Genomic DNA, 21,960 nt, shown 5'->3' with positions numbered 1-21,960 from the left:
GACAAATGTGCCTATGTTTTTTAAGCTGAGGGAAAAAACTGGATGATGGAAGGTGTAGTGAAAGCTGCTGGTACTTGTTAAGGTAATATCTTACTCCTCTCTATATATTAAAAAAAGAAACTTGAAACATTATTATGAAGTGGATCTAGATATCCTTAAATGAATACGACCATAGATAGCTGATCATTTTCTCCTTTCTTCTCTCACTGTATACCTGGTAGTCAAAGAATGACTATCTCCCATTATGGTCCTGAGCTACAATAGATAAAGTGGAGTTAAAGATATCTTGGTTCCTAATCTTTAGGGTTTGCAATCTAATAGAAAAGAAAGGTTCATAGAAAAATGTAGAACATAAATGTTACTGGACAATCATGTCAATCAAAAAACAAACTGGCATTAAGAAATTGTTTATTTTCTACTTTAATATTTTTTGTGATAGTAATCCCATTCCAATGTTAAGTCTAAAGAAAGTTTGGTTTCAGAAAGTCTGTGTTTCTGACCTGAGGAGATGGTCTGGTGCTAACTACTTAAGCACCATCTGGCTTACTATTAAGATGGGACCTGTGACATGGTATGGTATTTTTGTGGCTTCATTCTTGAAATTTTTTTTGCTGTTGTAATGGAAAGTAAACATTCTCTTTTTTATAGCTTTCATTAGATAGTGCCGGAAGAAGACTGTAAAACAGACCAAGGCATTGGGGACAGGTGCACATGGGCTTGTAGGGCACATGACTTAATGTCAAAGATTTGTCAGTAAAGCCAAGGCAAACTACACGTTACCCATAATCACTCTTATCAGTTATATTTACTGTGCTGTCTCAGTGCATCTACAAGGTACATCTGTGAAAACACAGGTCTTAGGAATTATGCTACCTAGTTCTCCACTGTAGATTAGAACTTATAGTTTGGGTATGCATGACGATGCCATATGGCACACATATAGCACAATTTGCTGAAGAAATATTTTTTGCAAAAGATTTTTAGGATAAATAAGATTGATGTACAATAAGAATCTTAAAAAAAAGTCCAGATTAGTTCAGAATTGAATAAAATACAGCTATGCAAACAAACCAAGAAAATCCTTTTACGATATAGCCAAGATTGCATTTTTAAATTTATGGTTATTTCCAGTGGGATAAAGACTGCGATTTATTTTGCTTTTCATTTCTGTTTACTTTTCTTTGTTGCCTTATTAGACTGGCAGCCTGATGTCCAGTAAAAGCTAAAAGGAATGGAGACAGGATGTCTATATCCCGAGGCTGTCAGTGAGTTATATCTATTTCTTTTCCCCTTCTCTTAGATCAACTATCAGGAAAGGTGCTTTAAATAAAGTGCTTTATCTCCTAAGGGAGTAAGGAAGCAAGATTTATTAGGCAGGATTGGAGATAGAAGGTGGTTTGAGAAGGAAAATGTGGTCAACATGTTCTTATGATGAGTATATTCACAAAGCAGCTTCATTTTGTAATATGCCATGAGTCCTCAAATTATTACACGTCTATAATCTAATGTAAATTCAACATTTTAAAATAAATAGAAGTAGTTTTTAGTGTATAGTGTGGCAAACCCACATGACTGAGAATTAGACTATTTTTTATTTGTAATCACATTGATTTTGATGACATTTACATGACATGAGAAAACAACTGTAAGAGTTAATTAGAAATAATCATTTGTGATGATGGGGGTAGGGAAAGGTGTGAAAGATAAGAAATACCGGATGTTCCAAACATAATTTCTATTTAGAATATAATGATACAACACACATATCCATAAATATGTTCTCCTAACTAGGTGTGATTATAAACATCCTTCAATGGAGCTAGTGGACACATATGACATTTTCACTTGCCATAGAAAATCTGCAAGTGTAGATTCAACCACTAACAGCTGATATTCCAGAAATGATGTCTACTTTTTGAAATGGTTTCTTCTCTTGCCTTCTAGTACATTTCTCCTGGTCTTTCTCCAGCTGATAAGGCTGGCTATTTCTTCTCATCTCCTTGGCTGGAACCTGCTCACTTCTCAAACTCTTAGCATTGCATTCCTCCTTAGTCCTTGGTCCTCTTTTCTATTCTATCAACACACTTTCTTTTAGTGATCCATCCAGTCTCATGGCTTTAGCATCATTTAAAATTTCTATATACTGATAATTAATTCCCAAATTTATAAGTCTAACCGAGGACCCCGCCTCTAGTTCCTGACTTGTCTTTCCAACTGGTTAACTGATATGGCCACTCGAAATCTAATAGGCATTCGAACTTACCCAAACCAGACTCCTGGTCCCTTTCATGACCTCCACCCTGCCCTCTCTTCAGTCCTTACCATCTCAGGCCCAGAATTTGAAGTTAGCCTTAACTCCTCTTTTTCCCTTTGCTATCACACATCCAATTCTTTAGCAAACCCTGTGACCTCTTTCTTCACGATACACCTAAATGCAACCACATCTCACCATCTCTCCTGTTACCATGCCACCTGGATTATTGTAGTAGCTTCCTAACTAGTCTCCCTTCATCCATTTTGTCCTACTTCATTCTATCCCAAACATAGCAGCCAAAGTGAGCCTGTTAACATGTAAGTCCCTCATGTCATCCCTCGGTTCAAATCCCCCAGCAGTTTCCAGCCCAGTGGGAATGCCTACTGGTGTTCTCAGAGCTGCTTCCTCATCTGCTTTACTTTACTCAGGTGTAGCTTTTCATAGGGTCCTTCCCTGAACATCCTGTTTGAAATTGCCAGAATCCCCTCCAGACTTACCCTGACCTGCTCACGCTGATTGATTTTTCTCCATAGCGCTTACTACCATGTGACCAACCAAATATTTTATTTATCGTCTCTGTCCACCCTTGTCTTTAGAATATAAGCGCCATGAGGGCAGACATTTTATATGTTGGTCACGATACCTAGAACAATAGGTGCCAAATCAATATCTGTCGAAGTAAATGTCTTTGTTTCCTGGCCATGCATTTATCTTTATCAGCCAATAAAGCACACTACATTCTGAGCATTTTCTTATTTTTTAAGGCAGCCTTGACAGACAACAAACAAAAAGCTAATACTTTTAGAATCCTAGAAGCAAATAATTAAAAAACCATGAGGGACTCTTGGGGTGATCTTTCTCCCCTTCATGTTCTATCAGTTGGGAACCTGAGGACTGGAGTGTTACTACATCGTCTGCCTCATCTCCTGTGAATGTGGAGAGCCCGGACTAGGGCTCTGGTCTGCCAACACCCAGGGGAGTCTTTTCCCATGACATCACCTTGTACCCTGTCATGTGATATGCCAAAATAAAAGTATAAATTATGCATTTTATTTATGTAAAGATGTTTGTTACTGTGTATGTCTATATATAGATTTCTACATGTTTCCAAGGCCAAAGGCATTTAATGCATGTTTTTGAATTTTTGAGGTATGGCCTGGGATGGTAAGTAAATTTTAATATATTTATTATTGAATGTACTTTAAAACAGGATGAAATAAAACAAATTAAAAAAATACCACTTCAACAAAATCTATTTTTTATTTCTTCTTATTCTTTGCCTACTTATATTCTCACAAGCATAATCTAAATATATATTATAACCATATCAATTACAATTTTATTTTTAGCTTTATCTACTTTTCATGATAAAAAATGGCCTTATGCTTCTACAGAAGCATGGCATTTATTAATTTATAGCTACACAGTATAACTGGATATTGATACAGTTGACTTAAATATTTCTCCTAAGTTCACATCAATTCTAGTGTTTCAAGGTTGTGAATAACACACTTATAAATATGTTTGTATATATAGTTTTTTTTCTCTTTTTGAATGATTTTCCTGGATTAATTATCTTGAGGGGGATTATTGAATCAAGAGAAGGAAAAAGTAACTGAAGTACTTTCAGTACTTCAGTAATTTCTACCAAGTGCCTATCGATACTTGTCTACATTGGAATTTATTATTTTCCCTTCCATGTTACCACTTCCAGTAAGTGTCACTTCTACCCTTACCTATGCACATTGTTAATTAACAGCAAATGCAATCATTTGTAATGTTTCTTTATGATTTATGTATCTTATATGATAGACAAACTAACTTCCATGCAGAGGTTTGGAGGCAAAATACCAGCAGGAAGAATTTTATTTTTATTTTTATTTATTTATTTATTTCAGCAGGAAGAATTTTTTTTTAAATTTTATTTTATTTATTTAATTTTATTTTTTTTAATATATGAAATTTATTGTAAAATTGGTTTCCATACAACATCCAGTGCTCATCCCAAAAGATGCCCTCTTCAATGCCCATCACCTACCCTCCCCTCCCTCCCACCCCCCATCAACCCTCAGTTTGTTCTCAGTTTTTAAGAGTCTCTTATGCTTTGGTTCTCTCCCACTCTAACCTCTTTTTTTTTTTTCTTCCCCTCCCCCATGGGTTTCTGTTAAGTTTCTCAGGATCCACATAAGAGTGAAAACATATGGTATCTGTCTTTCTCTGTATGGCTTATTTCACTTAGCATCACACTCTCCAGCTCCATCCACGTTGCTACAAAGGGCCATATTTCGTTCTTTCTCATTGCCACATAGTACTCCATTGTGTATATAAACCACAATTTCTTTATCCATTCATCAGTTGATGGACATTTAAGCTTTTTCCACAATTTGGCTATTGTTGAGAGTGCTGCTATAAACATTGGAGTACAAGTGCCCCTATGCATCAGTACTCCCGTATCCCTTGGGTAAATTCCTAGCAGTGCTATTGCTGGGTCATAGGGTAGGTCTATTTTTAATTTTTTGAGGAACCTCCACACTGTTTTCCAGAGTGGCTGCACCAGTTTGCATTCCCACCAACAGTGCAAGAGGGTTCCCGTTTCTCCACATCCTCTCCAGCATCTATAGTCTCCTCAGCAGGAAGAATTTTAAAGAGAAACCAGGCATGGTAGATTAAAAGATAGCAGTGAGTACTTTCATACTTCTTCGGCAGAGTCTTTCAGTTGGGCTGGCCTGTGACTGCTTGGACCGACTGAGTAGAGCTGGAAGGATGCTTTGTGGGTTTCAGGCCTGGCTTCCGAGCAGAGCAGCGACTCCACCCTGAAGCCCTGGGCCTGTCTCAGAGAATTTGTTAAGAGGTGCTAGACTACATGAGAGGGAGTTAGGCTCAGAGTTCCATTTGTTCTTGCCAAAGGGCTAGTCACGTATCTTGGACCCAAGAGACAAGCTGAGCCACGAGATGAAATCCACCAGGAGACCCCAGTCAAAGTGACAAGTTGCATAAGAATTGCCCAAATTCCTACCCCACCATATGGTGAAGTAATAATAAAATGGTGGTTGTTTTAAGCTGCTAAGTTTTGGGGTAGGTTGTTATCAAAGAAAAAATAAGCTGGGTTGCTTGGGTGGCTCAGTCGGTTAAGCGTCTGACTTCAGCTCAGGTCATGATCTCAGTCTGTGAGTTCGAGCTGCATGTCAAGCTCTGTGCCAACAGCTCAGAGCCTGGAGCCTGCTTCAGATTCTGTGTCTCCCTCTCTCTCTCTGCCCCTCCCATGTTGGTGCTCTGTCTCTCTCTCTCAAAAATAAAAACAAAACAAAACAAAAAAAGAAAAGTAAGCTAGCAAAATTATCCAGTCACTTGATCTTATCAATAGAATTAAGATAAAAGAACAAATAACTATGTGCAATGGGGAACAGACCCCCAAATATAGAGCCAGATGCTCTATGGTCAGCATTTGGCTTTGTCTGTGTCTGGTCCCTGGGTTCCCTCTTCTGGCTCTGGCTCTTCTTACATGTCTTCCCTATTGTCATGCAGCAAAGGACAATCAGAACAGCAGAAGAATAAGGAGAAACCAAGTCCAAGGTCTAAATAAAAACGGTTTTCCAGAAAACCACTTTCATGTTTTGACTTAGGACAAACCTTTGGGAACATCATAGAGACCACTGAGCAATTATGTAAAATGCTGGGATGGAGAACTGACATTGGCTTTTGAGTTTGAGGCTTATGAAACAAAACTGCCTTATCACTAGGTCTCTGCAACTTTTCCAGGTATCTAATTATACATCACTCCTGGAGCAGTTGTTAAAAGAGTTTTATCTTTTTACAATCTCCTTCCACAGGCAATTTTTAACTACAAGTTGGATCTGTACCCAGACCCTTTTACTGGTCTGACCCTGTCATCTTCCACTTTAAACAAGACAGTTAACTTTACAAAGAACAGCATTGAATCCCTCTTCCCTTCCCTGCCCCCTCTTTTTTCCCCTCAAACAAACTCAAAGTAACATTTGAAAGTTGTCACTTATGGCATACAAAAACACCTATTTTAATTATTGGTAATGGCTGGTGTTATGAGTACACTACCTTAGCATTAAAAAAAATGTTCACTGATAAATCTGAAGAGGGGTCAAAGTTGTTTCTAAATTTCCTCAGTCTTTTTCTGAAATTCTGGTTTTCTTTTTCTTAAGTGACTAAGGATGCAAAGTAAAAATCAATAAGAGCTAGATTTGAAGAGGAATTAGTGAAAAGGTAGAGCTGAGACAGGTCCATAGTTGATATTAACCATGAAGGCTCATCCTTTCTGGGGCAAGTTATGGGCTTCTTCTTACTCTCTTGTTTATCCTCTGCAGATTGAAAGCTGATAGTGAGAAAGGGAGATTTTTTTCTTTCATCTTTCAGTTTTCTGTATTCATTGAATAATCGATTAAAGTAATAAATCGTACAGGGGCTGCTGGGTAACCTCAGTCAGTTAAGGATCTGACTCTTGATTTTTGGCTCAGGTCATGATCTCATAGTTTGTGGGATAAAGCCCAGTGTTGGGCTCTGTGGAGCCTGCTTGGGATTCTCTCTCTCTTCCCCTCCCCTACTCGCACGCCTGCTGTCTCTTTCAAAATAAATAAACATTTGTTTTAAAAGAAATTGTACAGAGGGAAACAAAAATAATACAAAAACAGGGATGGGGACAAAATAGAAGGGACTCATAAATATGGAGAACAAACTGAGGGTTGCTGGAGGCATTGTGGGCATGGGGGATGGGCTAAATGGGTAAGGGGCATTCAGGAATCTACTCCTGAAATCATTGTTTCACCATACGCTAATTTGGATGTAAATTAAAAAAAAATAAAAAATAAAATAAAATAAATAAATTGATTTATTTTTACTAATTATAGTTGAGATGACACCTCATTGTTGCTCTAATTCACAAAATTTGAAATTCTTCTGGAAGCTTAACTTTTGAATAACATTTGATATAGTTCTTCTTACATAACCATACATTCATATTCTTTAACCATGCTTCCGCTAGAAAGTAGCTGTTGCCTTTATTAACCAATATCTCTCTTGCATACATATTTTTGGGCTAAAATTCCTGTTCATAAACATCAGTTACAAGTATCTTTCTCATCCAGTTGTTTTCATTTTATTATTCATTGTTGTGGGAAAACATTTCCTTTCTTACTGTATCTGTAAATTATAGATTATTAAATCTGTAAATCAACTTGTGAAATACGTTCTTTATTATATTGTCTTCTCAAAGAAGAAAAAAAAAAAGAAATTGTACAGAACTTGAATATGTTGTTCCTCTCATTATTTTTTATTTAAAATATATTTAGAAAAGAATGGGAACTCTTCCTGAGCCATAAATTTGATTCAGTTCATAAGAGGAAAGCAGGGATTCCCAAACTGTAAATTGTTTTGTAATAGATTCCAATTTCCCTCTTTTTACTTCTTGTTTTATTTTTATTTTCTTAAAGAAGGATTTTTTTTATTTTTAGTAGAACATAATGCAACCAAATCGAGACTCAAAGCAAATAGTATCTTATCTTCTGGAATTAAGTGCGAATGATTCATTCTCTAGTGTGAAAGCTTTTGAAATAGAAATGTCAAAAGAGATTCCCTATATTCAGATCCCAAAACTTAGAGTCAGTACCAAATGAAATGTAAAAATAATAAAGAAAGGACCCAGGGAACAAAGCATTTATTACCAAGGAAAATCTCCTAGGTTAAGGCAGATTTTTGTGGGAGTGGAATTTTAAATGGTTCATGATCTTGATCTGAAACTGAGCCCAAGTCTTAATGAAATAGATGCCTGATGTCATTTTTTTCTTTTTTTAACCAAGAACATTTTATTTGATATACAACTGATCATTTGCGATGGAACATTTATTTCATTTTTCTCCATGCCTGAGATGGGAGTGGGGAGGAAGTGGTAAGGTGAGGTGATCCCACACCTTCTCCCCACCGTCCACCCCCTTCAGAGGTAGAGTTTCTATTGGGGAGAACGAAGCTGTGCAAAATGGTTCCCTGAGATTCCCTCAAGGAAGAAAGAGAGGGCAGAACAATGTGAAGTTGGGAAGGAAGGCAGGGCTTTGATGATTTAGGTGATTTAGGAATCCCATAGCCTAAATACCTTCATCAAATATTTCATTCTCTCATGTCTCCAGGTTGCCATCTTCACAAGCGTGAAGACTCCTAAGGGACAGCAGCCAGGCCTTATTCATCATGTCTGTCCATCACCTCATTCCTGCCTGAGCCCCTGCTGAACTAAATTATGAATTATGCTTCTCAATCTAGGATAATTTATTATACAGTTTGTCACTAGGGGATAAGTACCTTACAATATTTTCATCAACAAAAAACTTATGACATAGACTTATATAAAATATAAAAGGGACCACTAAACCATGCCACGTAACACTATTCACAAAAAGACTCTAAATTTTGTAACAAGGAAATAAATCACAAGGATGACAGTGAAACATTTATTTATTTCTATGGAGGTATAATTGACATAAAACATTATATTAGTTTCAGGTATGCAACATAATGATGCAATATTTGTATAAATTGTGAAATGATCACCACAATAAGTCTAATTAACATCTATCACCACACACAGTTATAGGATTGTGTGTGTGTATGATGAGGACTTTTGAGATTTTCTCCCTTAGCAATGTCCAAATATGCATCACAGTATTAACTACAGTCATCATGCTGTACATCACATCCCCATGACTTATTTCTTTTATAACTGGAAGTTGTGAAATAATTTGGACCCTGTGCACCCATTTCACCCTCACCCCTACTGCCCATTGGCAATCACCAATTTGTTCTCTGTATCTCTAAGCTTATTTTTTTTCTGTTTTGCTGGTTTTGTTTTTTAGATTCCATATATAAATGAGATCATAAGTATTTGTCTTTCTCTGTCTCACTTTTTTCACTTAGCATAATGCCCTCAAAGTCCAACCATGTTGTCACAAATGGCAAGATCCATCCTTTTTTATGGCTGACTAATATTCCATTGTTTATATATACCACATCTTTATCCATTCATCCCTGGATAGACACTTGAATTGTTTCCACATCTTGGCTATTGTGAATAATGCTGCAATAAAATAGGGGTGCATGTATCTTTTCAAATTAGTGTTTTCATTTTCTTTGGATAAATACTCAGAACTGGAATAGCTAGATCATAGAGTAATTCTATTTTTAGTTTTTTGAGGAATTTCAATTTTGTTTTCCAGAGTGGCTGCACCAATTTACATTCCCACCAACAGTGCAAAAGCGTTCCTTTTTCTCTGCAGTCTCACCAACACTTATTGTTTCTTGTCTTTTTGATACTAGTCATTCTGACAGGTGTGAGGTGATAGCTCATTGTGGTTTTGATTTGCACCTCCCTGATGATTAGTTCTTTCCTCTCTTTTGGCTTCTTCTTTTATTAATGCTTATCAGGGGATTATACTTAGATATCTTAAACATTTTTGTTATTTATAGGAAACAAGAATTCTCCTTGTCTTCATTTTATTTCTCATTCTTTTTTGTAATATGCTAATCTTATCTAGCTTTGGCTTTTAGTTAGATGTTTCCTCAGAGGTGTAGTTTTCTTTTACGATGCTAAATTCCTCTTTCCTAACACTATCATCCTTGTTTTTAAAGCCTTTGAGACAAAGTTTAATTTTGACATAAAATGCTATTTTTCCCAAATATGATGTTGTTTTTGTAAAGGCAACAATAGGGATGGAAGAGACTCTGGGCTGGGCATATACATGTGTTTCTCCATGTATACAAACTTCTGTGTTCATGTTTATGTGCCTGTATGTGCTTGTGTTTTAGAGCTGCCTGCCCATAGAAAATTAGTCTTGATATAGAACACCAGTCATAGGAATGAGCTGCATAAATGAGAAAAAATAAAATGCATAAAATGGCATAGAATAAATAAGGAAAATGGGTAATAGGTAATAGAAGTAAATAAACTTTCAGATTTTTTTTCCTACTCATAGAAGAACATTACAAAAACCTATCCCCCATCCCTAGATATAACTACTAATAATATTTATCATGTTTCCTTTAAGGAATTTTATATTCATATACCTGTACATGTCAATTATATATAACCTCCTTTCCATTGGCCTAACATGGAGCAATAAGATTCCTGTATTTTGCTGTAAATAATATTGTAAAGAAAATTTTTGTGCATGAATTCTCTGTTTGGAATGTTTTCTCAGAATCACTCCTAAAAATTGTAATTACCAGCTCAGAAGGCAAAAGTGTATATAGGATTTTATCTTCCTGAAGGGCTGTTTATTTTATTTTATTTTTTTAATATTTATTTATTTTTGAGAGAGAGAGAGAGAGAGAGAGAGAGAGCGAGCATAAGCAGGGGAGGGGCAGAGAGAGAGAGAGAGGGAGACACAAAATCTAAAACAGGCTCCAGGCTCTAAGCTGTCAGCACAGAGCCCGATGTGGGGCTCAAACCCATGAACCGTGAGATCATGACCTCAGTCCAAGTTGGACACCCAACCAACTAAGCCACCCAGGCGCCCCCCTGAAGGGGTGTTTAAACCTCTACTCCCACCAGATATTAAGAAACATGTTCTTAATTAGAATTTCTTTGATTACATGAACATTATTCATATGCTAATTAGTCATACAAACTTCTTCATTGGTATTTTTATATTTGTGCTCTTTTTATATGGAAGTCTTATGATTTTAATGACTATCTGTATGGCCTCTTTAATTACCAAGAATATTAACATGTTGTAGCTTTTGCTACAAGTATTTGCTGCAAATATTTCCCCCAGCTTATTGCTATATTTGTTTTTTAAATTTATGAATGTTTGATATTCATATTTTCAAACTTTATCTTCTGAAATCCTTTTAATAATTATATTCAGAATTTACACCATCTTTTTTAAGTTCCAAAGCCCTCCTTTTCCAGTGATCAAAAAGATATTAGTCTATTTTCTTCTATATGGCTTGAGTTTTTACATGCTGAAGCATAGTGGTAAAAAGGCAGACCACTTATATTTGATTACTGCCTCCAACATTTGGTAGCCAAATGGCCTTCGTTAACCTCTTTCAACCTCAGACTCCTCACCTATAAAATGAGGATAATTACAGTACTATCACAAGGTGGTGTTGTAAGGATTAAGTAAACTAATTTCTGTATTTTTAGCAGGGCCCAGTACATACTAGTACTCAACAAGTGGTAATTATTATAAGTATTATTATTGACATACAATACAAGATAAGACTTTAACATGCTTTTTCCCTCAGATGACTAAATAGCACTGTTTATTGATGATCTTTCCTTTCTCCATTACAAAAGTGATTTCGGCCTGTATTATGTTCTCATACACTGTAACACCTGTTTCTGGCTTTCCCATTTATTTCTCAGTATATTTATATGCACGTGCCACACTGTTTTAAATACTGTAGCTTTATAACATATAACACTATTATATAGGAAGAGTATGTACGTAGGAAACATAATTGCTTTTTAAACTATCATGATTATTTTCTTATATCTTTTCCCCATGTGGATTTTAGAGTTATATTATAATTAAAAATTTAATTGAATATTGTAATAAGACTATATAGCTATATCTCTAAATATACAACTTGACAAATACAAGAAAAATTTTACATTAGTCATGTCACATATACAATTTAAATGCTTTAAGTTTTAGATAGTACGACACTTTGGATACAAGAGGAAAATGGTGTTAGTGGAATGCTAGGGTAGGAGCAGCAGAGTGAGAATTCATTAGTGAATAAAATCCAGATTATAAATGCTTACTCAACTTTTTAGGAGATGGCCACAAGTAGCACAGTCTATTATTTAGTCAGGTGGAAGTGATACAGTGGCCACCTGCACCATCTAAATGTTTTAATACTGCAGCCCTTAATGTCTGATATGATGCAGAAGAAAACTACATAGACCTTAGGTTTTCTTAGAAATTACTGAGAATCCTACTAATAAGGGAGAAGTGATCTCTGATCTTTGTGTTTACCATTGCTGTAGCAGCATTTTTGTCAAACACATCACTATGTTTTAAACTACTAAAAGAATTTTTGTGTTTTAATTTCAGCATTACATTTTTTTGCAAGACATTTATATTTATTTATTTATTTATTTATTTATAATATTTATTTATTTTAGAGAGACAGAGCACAAGCAGGGGAGGTTCAGAAAGAGAGAGAGAGGGAGACACAGAATCCAAAGCAGGCTCCAGGCTCTGAGCTATCAGCGCAGAGCCCCACATGGGGCTCAAACCCATGAACTGCGAGATCATGACCTGAGCAGAAGTTGGACGCTTAACCGACTGAGCCACCCAGGCACCCCGCAATACATTTATTTTTAATAACACTACTAAACATTTTGGTTTGTGTTTCACAGTTATTACAGGCTTAAATTTATAATAAGAATACCATTATAATTTTCAACTCCTAATGGAACGAGTATTTTTTATGTTTTATCAATAACAGTTTGGTCCCCGAAATTAATTGCAAATAACAAATAACAGGATATCTGTAAAAACTTAAATGTTCTTTAAGAAAGTGAGTCTTTTATGTCTATAATGATGGGACTCAGGTGCTCTGATAGAATTATTACCAGAGTGTGAGACAGAAAAAATAGAAACCTCTTCTAAATTAAATAGGTCATTAAAGAACATTTGCATAGGATAATATTCAATATAAAAGGACTCCATAGAATGTATTATAAAGTTCCTAACATCACTTTTTATAGATCCTGCTATGAAAATTAGACGGTAAAGAAAATACCATCTAGAAGTACTCCTTTAGAGAAGTCTTAACATCCATGTTTGAGGAGAATTCCAGAAAGATATACTTGATGGGTTTTTCAGAATCTGATCAAGGGGTGCTTCTGTTGTTGCCCTTTTTAAAAAAATTATGAAACATTCCAGGGGCACCTGGGTGGCTCATTCGGTTAGATGTCCGACTTCAACTCATGTCATGATCTCACATGGGTTCGAGCCCCACATTACGCTCTGTGCTGACAGCTCAGAGCCTGGAGCCTGCTTCAGATTCTGTGTCCCCTTTCTCTCTGCCCCACCCCTGCTTGTGCTCTGTCTCTCTCTGTCTTTCAAAAATGAATAAACATTAAAAAATAACATTAAAAAATTATGAAACATTTCAGGCATTCAAAGAAACACAGAAGAAGAATAAAACAATATTATGTACTCACCACTCCGCTCAAGTAATCAAGCATTATAAATATAATTGAATGGTATCTTCTTTTTTTCTAATGAGAAATCTACCATTGAAAATATAGGATTTGCATGTCCAAAAATCTCCTTTTCCAAAGTTCCTTCCATCTAATATGTTCATTTTTCCTTTGTTGCCATAGGGTACTAAATAGCTATAAGTGGCAAAATGCTCTAAATACAAATCCCCTGCACTAAAGATGGCTAATAACCAGCAAATGTGTAAAGCAATTCTCAACAGTAGGGCAAGATTGTTGATATTTTAATTCACTTTAATTATTGATATTTTAATTAACAACTGTCCTGGCCACCAACTCTCAAGGCTTTTTGTCTTCTTTTTGAGAAAATGTTTTTCTAAATGTAACAAGAGTAGAGGGCAAGAACCACATTACCTGTCAACACTGAGAGCGCAGAGATTGAGGACGGTGATCCCCACCGAGGACTTCTGCAAAAAGGGGAACAGCTTGCAAAGAAATACGCCAAAGTCATTGTGATCAAAAGGCCAGCGCCCAGCCAGCAGCTGAAAAAAGGAGACACTACGGTAAGAAATGACAGAGCTGGCATGGAATACATGGAATACATAGATATCTAATGATCTTCCAAACTTCTAAATTTCATTATTCATTTTGCTTTCCAGTTAGCATGGCAGCGATAGAGTATTATTATCATTAAAAAAATATATTTTAAACCTGTAGCATTTTTTTTTTATCTGGGAAAATGTTGAGAATGATAAATACAATAATAGAAGAGATGAACCTTTGATCTTATGGGAAGTAGTCATACTGCCTACTTTTCAAAGAGTAGCAAAAGGTTAGGGTTTGGGTGACAGCTTGAATGAGAAGCAGGCAGTCATTTCTTACCTATTTTTATTAAACCGTGAGTAAAGCTTGTTTTCAAGTAGCAGCGCTGGAAGATTATGTTATCTCCAGACAAGCACAAAGGCTCTGAATGCGAGGTTATGGAGAATCCTGGGAGAAGGAAGTGGTTTAGGATGCACTGACTTGTTAGCTGGTTAACACCCTAAAGTCATTTTGAATTTAGCTTACAGGGCTGATTCTGTTTCACTAAGTGTGTCACAAGTGGCCTTTCTTTATTTAGGCTTAAACTTCCCTTTATCATATGGAGAAAGGTGGTTACTGTGATCTGTTTGTGGCATTTGCAGGCAAATCTATTCTTCTATGTTGACAATTTAAAACCTTTGTTGGAAGGAAAGGATGGATACCCTCTAGTGGCTGCGGTAAGTAGCAATAATATAAAGTCCCCTGTGAGTTGCTGATATTTATCTAATTAGGCATTATACCCAAAGCATGGGCTTGAATAATAGCTCAGCTACCTAAAAGGGAAGTCCCTGCTGAATACTTGATGTCTTTTCAAGAGTAAAAATGGTATTGATTTCCCTTCTAATTTTTGCTTAGTAACTCAGAATTGAAACCTACTCCACTCATTAGGAAACACTATCCTACTAACTTGATAAATGGGGCTTTTTTCTCTTTTTTTTGCAAAGTACCTATTGCCTTAGTAACTCTGAGTTGAGCTTTGAATTTCTGTTCTGTCATTTCTAAAAGACTATGTAAGGCTTAATTTCATGGTCAATGTGGCCATTAACATGATACTCATTTTGAATTTAGTAATATAGGGCACTCTAAAATCTTCTTCTTCTTCTTCTTCTTCTTCTTCTTCTTCTTCTTCTTCTTCAAGAGCACATGCACGCAAGCATAAGTGCGGGGGAGGGGCAGGGGGAGAGAGAGAATCGCAAGCAGGCTCCACACTCAGCACAGAGCCAGACACAGAGCTTGATCTCCTGACCCTGGGATCATGACCTGAATTGAAAGTGACAGTAGGACACTCAACAGACTGAGCCACCGAGGCACCCCTAAAATCCTATTTTTATGGCTAAGACCTTGTATGACTTATTCCAGAAATTCTCTCTTAAACACTTAAAACACATTTCCTTTTCTTTTGAATAGTTTGTTGAAAGGACCTTGTCCTTAATCCAATTTTGCCTCTCATCTCTTTTTCCTTGCATTCTGATCAGTCTTGGTGGGTGTCTTCTTAGAATTTCCACATAAACTTTTTGTCCAAGAACAATTGATGGGCTCTTCACAGAAACATTGCCCTAAACTCTGACAGTTTTCATGAAGCTAACAAATATTATACCATTGCTGACTGCTGGTTGTTAATGCTGATGCAAGACACAAAACACTATTTCTGAGATGACTCTTCCCCTATAAAGAAAAGAAAACCTGAAAACTACTTTTTATAGAGAGTTTAGTATTTTGTCCTACAAGTGTAATTCTCCACTGAAGTATTACAGAGATGTAAATGAAATGTGTAGGGATTGTTATAGGATATGCTTTGGAGTAATTTAGCTGTTACAGTTGGTTCATTTCAGAAACAGAGGATCCTGAAATCCACATAGATGGATTTCCCAATTCACACATCCAATAATCAGAGAAAAGGATGATTCTTGCTTAACAAGGGAGACTCTGAGGTCCTGTGAGGGAATAAATGACAAGTGCTAAGAAAAATGATACAGAAAAAAACACAACTGAGCATGTATTCTTTCTGGCCCTTGAGTTTTTTCCTTTTTCATGCTTGCCAGATGGGGGTAGATATAGAGGAAGGACTGAAGGGAAAGATATTATAGAATTGGTGGGCACCAAAGAGATCATAGAATTGTCTTTCTTTGACATAAGGAGATGCTTTGTTATGTATGTTGTCATCTTTTCTTTTCTCCTGGAGTGGAACTTGATTCTTCTTGGGAATTAAAGACAAAGGGAAATGAAAGAAATCGTTGGAGGAAATTTCCGGACAATCACAGGGAGACTTCTAAAACCTATATCCACTTCATTCTGAGAGAATGTATGGAAAGTAACTGTCCTAATGTAGCCAGGGGAAATTAGGCCACTGCCTGCGGCAACTTCTTCCTTTTCTGATTAAAGGTGGCTTCCTCAAAGAGGCCCCCATTAACTACCCAATCTCAAACAGGTTCTGTTTATTAATCTCTTTCTTCATGGAACTAGTGTGGGGGTAATTTTACATTCCAAGTCTCAGATCACTCTGTTTTAGCAATAAAGCATATACAAAAAAAGAAAAAAAAGAGGGAATCAAAGAGGCATAGAGTGTAGCTCACCTATTTTTCTCTTATTTAGAAGAAATATTTTGGAACTTCTGAAAGACTGCTGGGAATGCATCCTTTCTGTTATTCACTAGCATTTAAAATTAAAAACACAAGATTTAAAATGGTAAAAAGCTGTATAAAAACATGTAATGAAAAGCAAGTCTCCCTTAAAATCAAGGCCCCTAAAATCCCTGCCCAAAGGCATCCATTGTTAATTGTTAAGTGTGTTTTCTTCCAGAAAACTTCTTATGCCCTTAAAAACAAAGTGGGAACATATGGAAATAATACCTTTTAACAGTCTTTTATGATCTTTTTTGCCTACTTTTCTGGTAAGCAGTTCTATTGTCTAATTAAAAGGTTTGGATTTTTAAAAGCATATCCATGAAAGAATTTAGACTAGGATAGGAAAAGATAGGCAACTGTATAAGATAAATCTTATAGAGCAAAAGAACTGGTTGATTTCATTAACGTTAACAAGCTACTATCACTTCATTGAAAGAAAAACCAAACTAGTCTGACAGACAAGTTAGATTGGTTCAAGGGTTAACTGGGCACCTTGGGGCAGTCATAGCTTATTTTTGCCATATAAGGGCCTATGCTATTATGTAACCCTCATATTTATAACTTCCAAGGACATCACACAGGTCCTAGCACATAGTAGGTGTTGAATGAATTAATAAGCCCAACTCATTAACTGAAGCCAATATTTTCATATTTTGAAATTAGTACCACTTTTGCCCTGAAAATACATCCATCTTGTAATTTACTTTCTACTTAAAAGTTGTTTATCAGCATCCCAGTGTAGTATTTCCATTCCTCACGTTGAAAGAAACCACACACCTGTGAATGAGTCGTTTGAGGAAGTGGGAGAATACTGTTTTATTTAAGACTTCAGGTTAAACAGGAGCTGTCAGAAACTCTGTGCTTGGAGACCTCTCAGTCTGGGCTGTGATGAGACTATCCAGCCTGATAAGAGCCACAGAGCAGACACTTGAACATGATGTGCGTCCATGGTCTAATCTCATTCTCAAGGGGATACAGAGGAACACCACAGAACAATCGCTGAAGGAGCAGAGGGCAATCTGCTGGGTATGGATTTTACTGAAGGATCCTTTCCTTGATTCTAGCCTGGGGGATTTTCTACAGTTGAAATATATGTTGTTAAAGTCCCTGATCATCACCTGAAAACTCAAATACCTCTAAAATGGCAGAAAAGAATGTATACATTGAATATGAATGTATATGTATGTATGTGTGTGGTTGATTTGGATTATGTCAAAGTCAATATAAAATCGACAGGCTGCATTTTTAGCCTGTCAAAACCAGATTTACCTAAGGACTTGTACCACAAGGTATGCTCATAAGCACCCTGTTTTTAGAACGACTAGATCCAAAAGCAGGATCTCTGCCCACCACTATATTTAGTACAAAGCAACGTCTACTGTGTTGGGATGTTTTAGTTATGTGCAATGTACCTGTTTATGTCAGTTTTCTGGAACATAACAAACAGAAAGTTAGCGAAAATGTAAGAAGCCCATTGGTTGACGTGAAATTTATGCCCTAGGGCTCATGTACTTTACTTACAGGCAAACTGCTGGACTCTTCACTGCAGGTTGATTTATTCTTTCTTTATACTCAATGCTATAAAGTTTAGCTTTTATAGTTCCTTAGTCCACTGCACATCCAGAGCTCCTCACTACTGGGAACTCTCCAGAGTAATAGTTCTCAGTCTTGCCTGTACATTAGAATGATTTAGGGAGCTTTTAAGAATCCCAGTACCTGGGCCATGCCCCTAGACTAGTACTTCTCATCTTGAGGCAATTTGGCCCCCAGAGGACATTTGGCAATTTCTGGAGACCTTTTTGGTAATTCCAATTGTGTTGGAGGACAGAGGCTGCTAACATCTAGCTGGTAGAGAATAGGCCTCCCCAGTGAATCATTATCCAGCACGCAATGCCTATAGTGCTGAGGTTGAAAACCATATTATAGACCAATAAGCCAGAATCTTTGGGGTTGGGACACAAGCCTCAGTAGTTTTTAAAGCTCCCAGGTGATTCCAATGTACAGCCAAGCTTGAGAATCATTGCTTAGTGTAGTGGTTCTCAAGCTTTCAAAGCATCAGAATTACCTGGAGGGCTCGTTAAACCAGATTGCTGGGCTCTATTCCCAGAGCTTTTTGATTCAGTAGGTCTGAGATGAGGCCTGAGAATTTATGTTTCTTTTTTTTATTATTTTATTTCTTTTATTTTTTTATTGAAGTACAGTTGATACCTAGCATTTGCATTGCTCATGAGTTCCTAGGTGATGCTGATAGTGCTGTTCCATCAACCAAACTTGGGGAACCACTGCTCTAGAAGCACGGTGATCAACAAAAACTGACAGCTGACAGCCAGATAGGGGAGGAGCAGAAATAGTTTATAACATCAACATACGAAATTAAAAAATCACAGTAGTTTAGGGACAGCATCCCACTGCTCCTTCACCCCAGTAGTCCCTAAAGGCATCAGTACGTAAAAGTACAGTTCAGTACCAGGTGGCTTGACTGTTATGCAAGACCCTCATGTTGTAGCCTAATGTTTCAGACCTCATCAGCTTGGCGCTACCGAAAAAGGCTGTTTTTCCCCTAAATTCAACTTAGGTTGTGAACTCAGAAGACTCAGGTTCAAGTCTGAGATCTACCTCTTCCTGTGTGACCTTGGGTAAACCCCTGTAAGTCTCATTTCTGTATTTGTTAAATGGGGTGGTTCGCATTCCTCCAACAATGATATGATGACCATCTCGGAGGCTCAATAAGAACAATACATGTGAAAGAATTCTGAAACTGAATCTGCACTACATAAACATTAGTTACTTTGGACTGCTGTAATTTGTAATCATACATGGAAATGTCCCATTTATGCACAACTTAATGAAAACAAGGATAACAGAAATGAATTTACCCCTCTTTATCTATTCCTGATGTTATCTCCTGCCATTTAATGCTATTACTTGGACATTACTTTTGTTATTGTCATGGCTTCTTAATAATGGGATAAATAAAACCAGGGGCACATTGTTCTGTGTGCTAATTTTCCTTCCAGCCCATCCGGTGCGGCTGAGGGATACTTTTCCTCCCTTCACACCACTCCACCCATTCTAGACAGGAGCGAGGGATTTATGAACACAGTCTATTGTAGCTGAAAATATCAAATTAAATATTCTCCTCTCCTCAACATGAATTATTGTAGTGTCACTTGGAATTGAACACGATGGACCAGGTACCAGTGTTGAAAACGTGAGGTCCTACGGTTTTCTTTCTTGCTGGGGGAGGGGCTGGGATGCAGAAGTTGAATAGTTGAATTTGTAGTAAACAAGAATATCTTCCAATAGCACAGACTGAGTTAATTATAATGCCTGTAATGCCCAGGAAAGGTCTTTAATGAAAACATGCTCTCTGTTGCAAATCTCAAATCAGATGCAATAAAATAAATCACTGCATGACTGAGCATGGAGTTTTCTTTTCCTTTATGTTTTAATTGCTTCAGGGTTGAGGCAGAGTTTTCACATAGATAAATGAAGTAAAATCCATGACCTCTGCTCTATCCATACACATATTCCTTTGACAGGCTCCTCTTGCCTCCTGACCAGCCCCAAACTTGAAGCGTATGACAAATGCAGAGCATAGCAGCAACTCCATAAATGTTCTCAATTCTGGTGCTGGGTGCCCTCAGTGACCAAGGGGGATGGAGAAGCACTTCTAATTAAAGCAAGTGGCTTGGCAGAGCAGTTAAGAGCGTGGGCCCTGAAGCTCTCCTTGGACTTAAGCCTCTGCTATGTTCCTGTGTGATGTTGACATGTTGATTAACTTCACTGCTTCTCAGTTCCTTCCTCTAGAAAATGAAGACAGTGATGGCAGCTATGTCAGGGGATTACTGTGGGCAACAGAAGAGACGATCCATACAGAGGGATTAGCAGAAGTAAGTATCTGGAAATGTGAGATATTTGCATGGCCTATCATTATCAGTCTTTACGTTTTGTCCTGTTTTTTCCACGAGAATGTGAAGAAGGATCATCCAGGTCACCAGCTGCAGAGTGCTGGAAGATGACACAAGCTCAAAAGACCTCATTCTCAAGGAAATTATTACCTGGAAGATGAACAGACATAATAGTTCCTAAAGGAGCTGTAAGCAACGTTCTGTGGGAGCTCAACAGAAGGAGATGGTGGTACGGCACCATGACAGAGAAAACAGGCTCTGGAACCTGAGCCTGGCATAATTTAGACAAGTTAACTGTGGCCTCAGAGAAAACCGGACATGAAAAGAGAATCTATGCCATGTGGTGCATGTGAGTATGAAATGAACTAATCCACACAAAGCACTTAGAACAGGGCCTGGCCTGTCACAGATCATAAATGTTAGTTCCCATGAGACACTGTTCCCACTATTCTGCATTTCCATGGGAAACATGGGATTGTTGCTACTCCTCGCTGTCTGTATCTTACACTGTTGAATATTCAGTGTTTCCGTTTTTGCTGAAGTCATAACTTTTTTAGAATCTGAGATACATAGCTGTTAACAACAACCAGGTGGAGGAGGGTGGGGGCGGGGAAGAGGAAAAATGCTTTTTGAAACCAGAGTTCCAAAGTCACGAAGGTTTTTCCTTAGAAGAAAGATGGTTCCCCCAAGACATGGGCTTCCTATCCTCAACAGCCTCAGTTACCTGGAGGTTGGAATGAAAAGAAATGTCTCTTTTGAATAACTCTGTTTGCTGTAAGGATACCAGTCTAGAAGCAGGGGCCTTGAGACTTCTACTCATTTTGCATGGGTAAAACCAAAGGATAATTATGGAGAATGATGGAGAAGAATTAAAATTCTTTAAAGGAGGAACATTAGAAGGACTCAATATCAAAAGTACACACGTTAGTGCCAAATATACGTGCCAATACTTTAAGATTTAATTCATAACAGAGAGAAGATTTATGTTGGAAAAAATGATCCCTAGCTTTTCCTGACTGGAGAAAAGATTTCACACATGTGTTATGAGTGGAGACTTACATTTTCTTGTAACAAAGTGCAAGCATAGTTAATTATAGCCCATAAGTGCTCTGACCTGGACACAAAACAAGGCACAAAACCTAATGAAAATGTTTTATTATTTCTTTTAATCAGCAGTCTCTATGCAAGTACATGCCGGTACTTGTTTAAAAGAAAGCTGCAGGCAAAACCAAAGCAGAACAAAGCAAAACAAAACAAACTGGTAGAGATCTCCACATACAGATTTAGGGAGTAGCTACAAAAGACTTATCAAGAATTGGTGATAAGTAGGAAAAAGGGAAAACCAATAGCATATTTGAAGGCATGCAGCTTATTTAATGATTTCATGTCATTCATGAT

The 21,960-nt window shown here is 37.1% G+C and overlaps 1 protein-coding gene and 1 long non-coding RNA gene across 2 annotated transcripts in view; one reads left to right on the top strand and one right to left on the bottom strand.

Annotated features, from left to right (window-relative positions):
• EDNRA (endothelin receptor type A) overlaps nucleotides 1-21,960 on the bottom strand; it is a 61,081-nt gene that overhangs the window by 14,437 nt on the left and 24,684 nt on the right. The window contains exon 3 of the mRNA XM_060654015.3: nucleotides 13,860-13,987. Coding sequence (XP_060509998.1) covers nucleotides 13,860-13,987 — 128 coding nt within the window. The remainder of the gene's footprint in view (nucleotides 1-13,859; nucleotides 13,988-21,960) is intronic.
• On the top strand, nucleotides 441-3,306 carry LOC132692033 (uncharacterized). The gene is made up of 2 exons (XR_009616140.3): nucleotides 441-1,265; nucleotides 3,134-3,306. It is a non-coding gene; the product is annotated as an uncharacterized LOC132692033 (long non-coding RNA).

Source organism: Panthera onca, chromosome B1 (assembly GCF_046562875.1).
Source record: "Panthera onca isolate mPanOnc1 chromosome B1, mPanOnc1 haplotype 2, whole genome shotgun sequence".
Lineage (NCBI taxonomy): Eukaryota > Metazoa > Chordata > Mammalia > Carnivora > Felidae > Panthera > Panthera onca.
The sequence above is the reverse complement of the archived record's forward strand: the minus strand, read 5'-3'. Positions and strand labels throughout refer to the sequence as shown.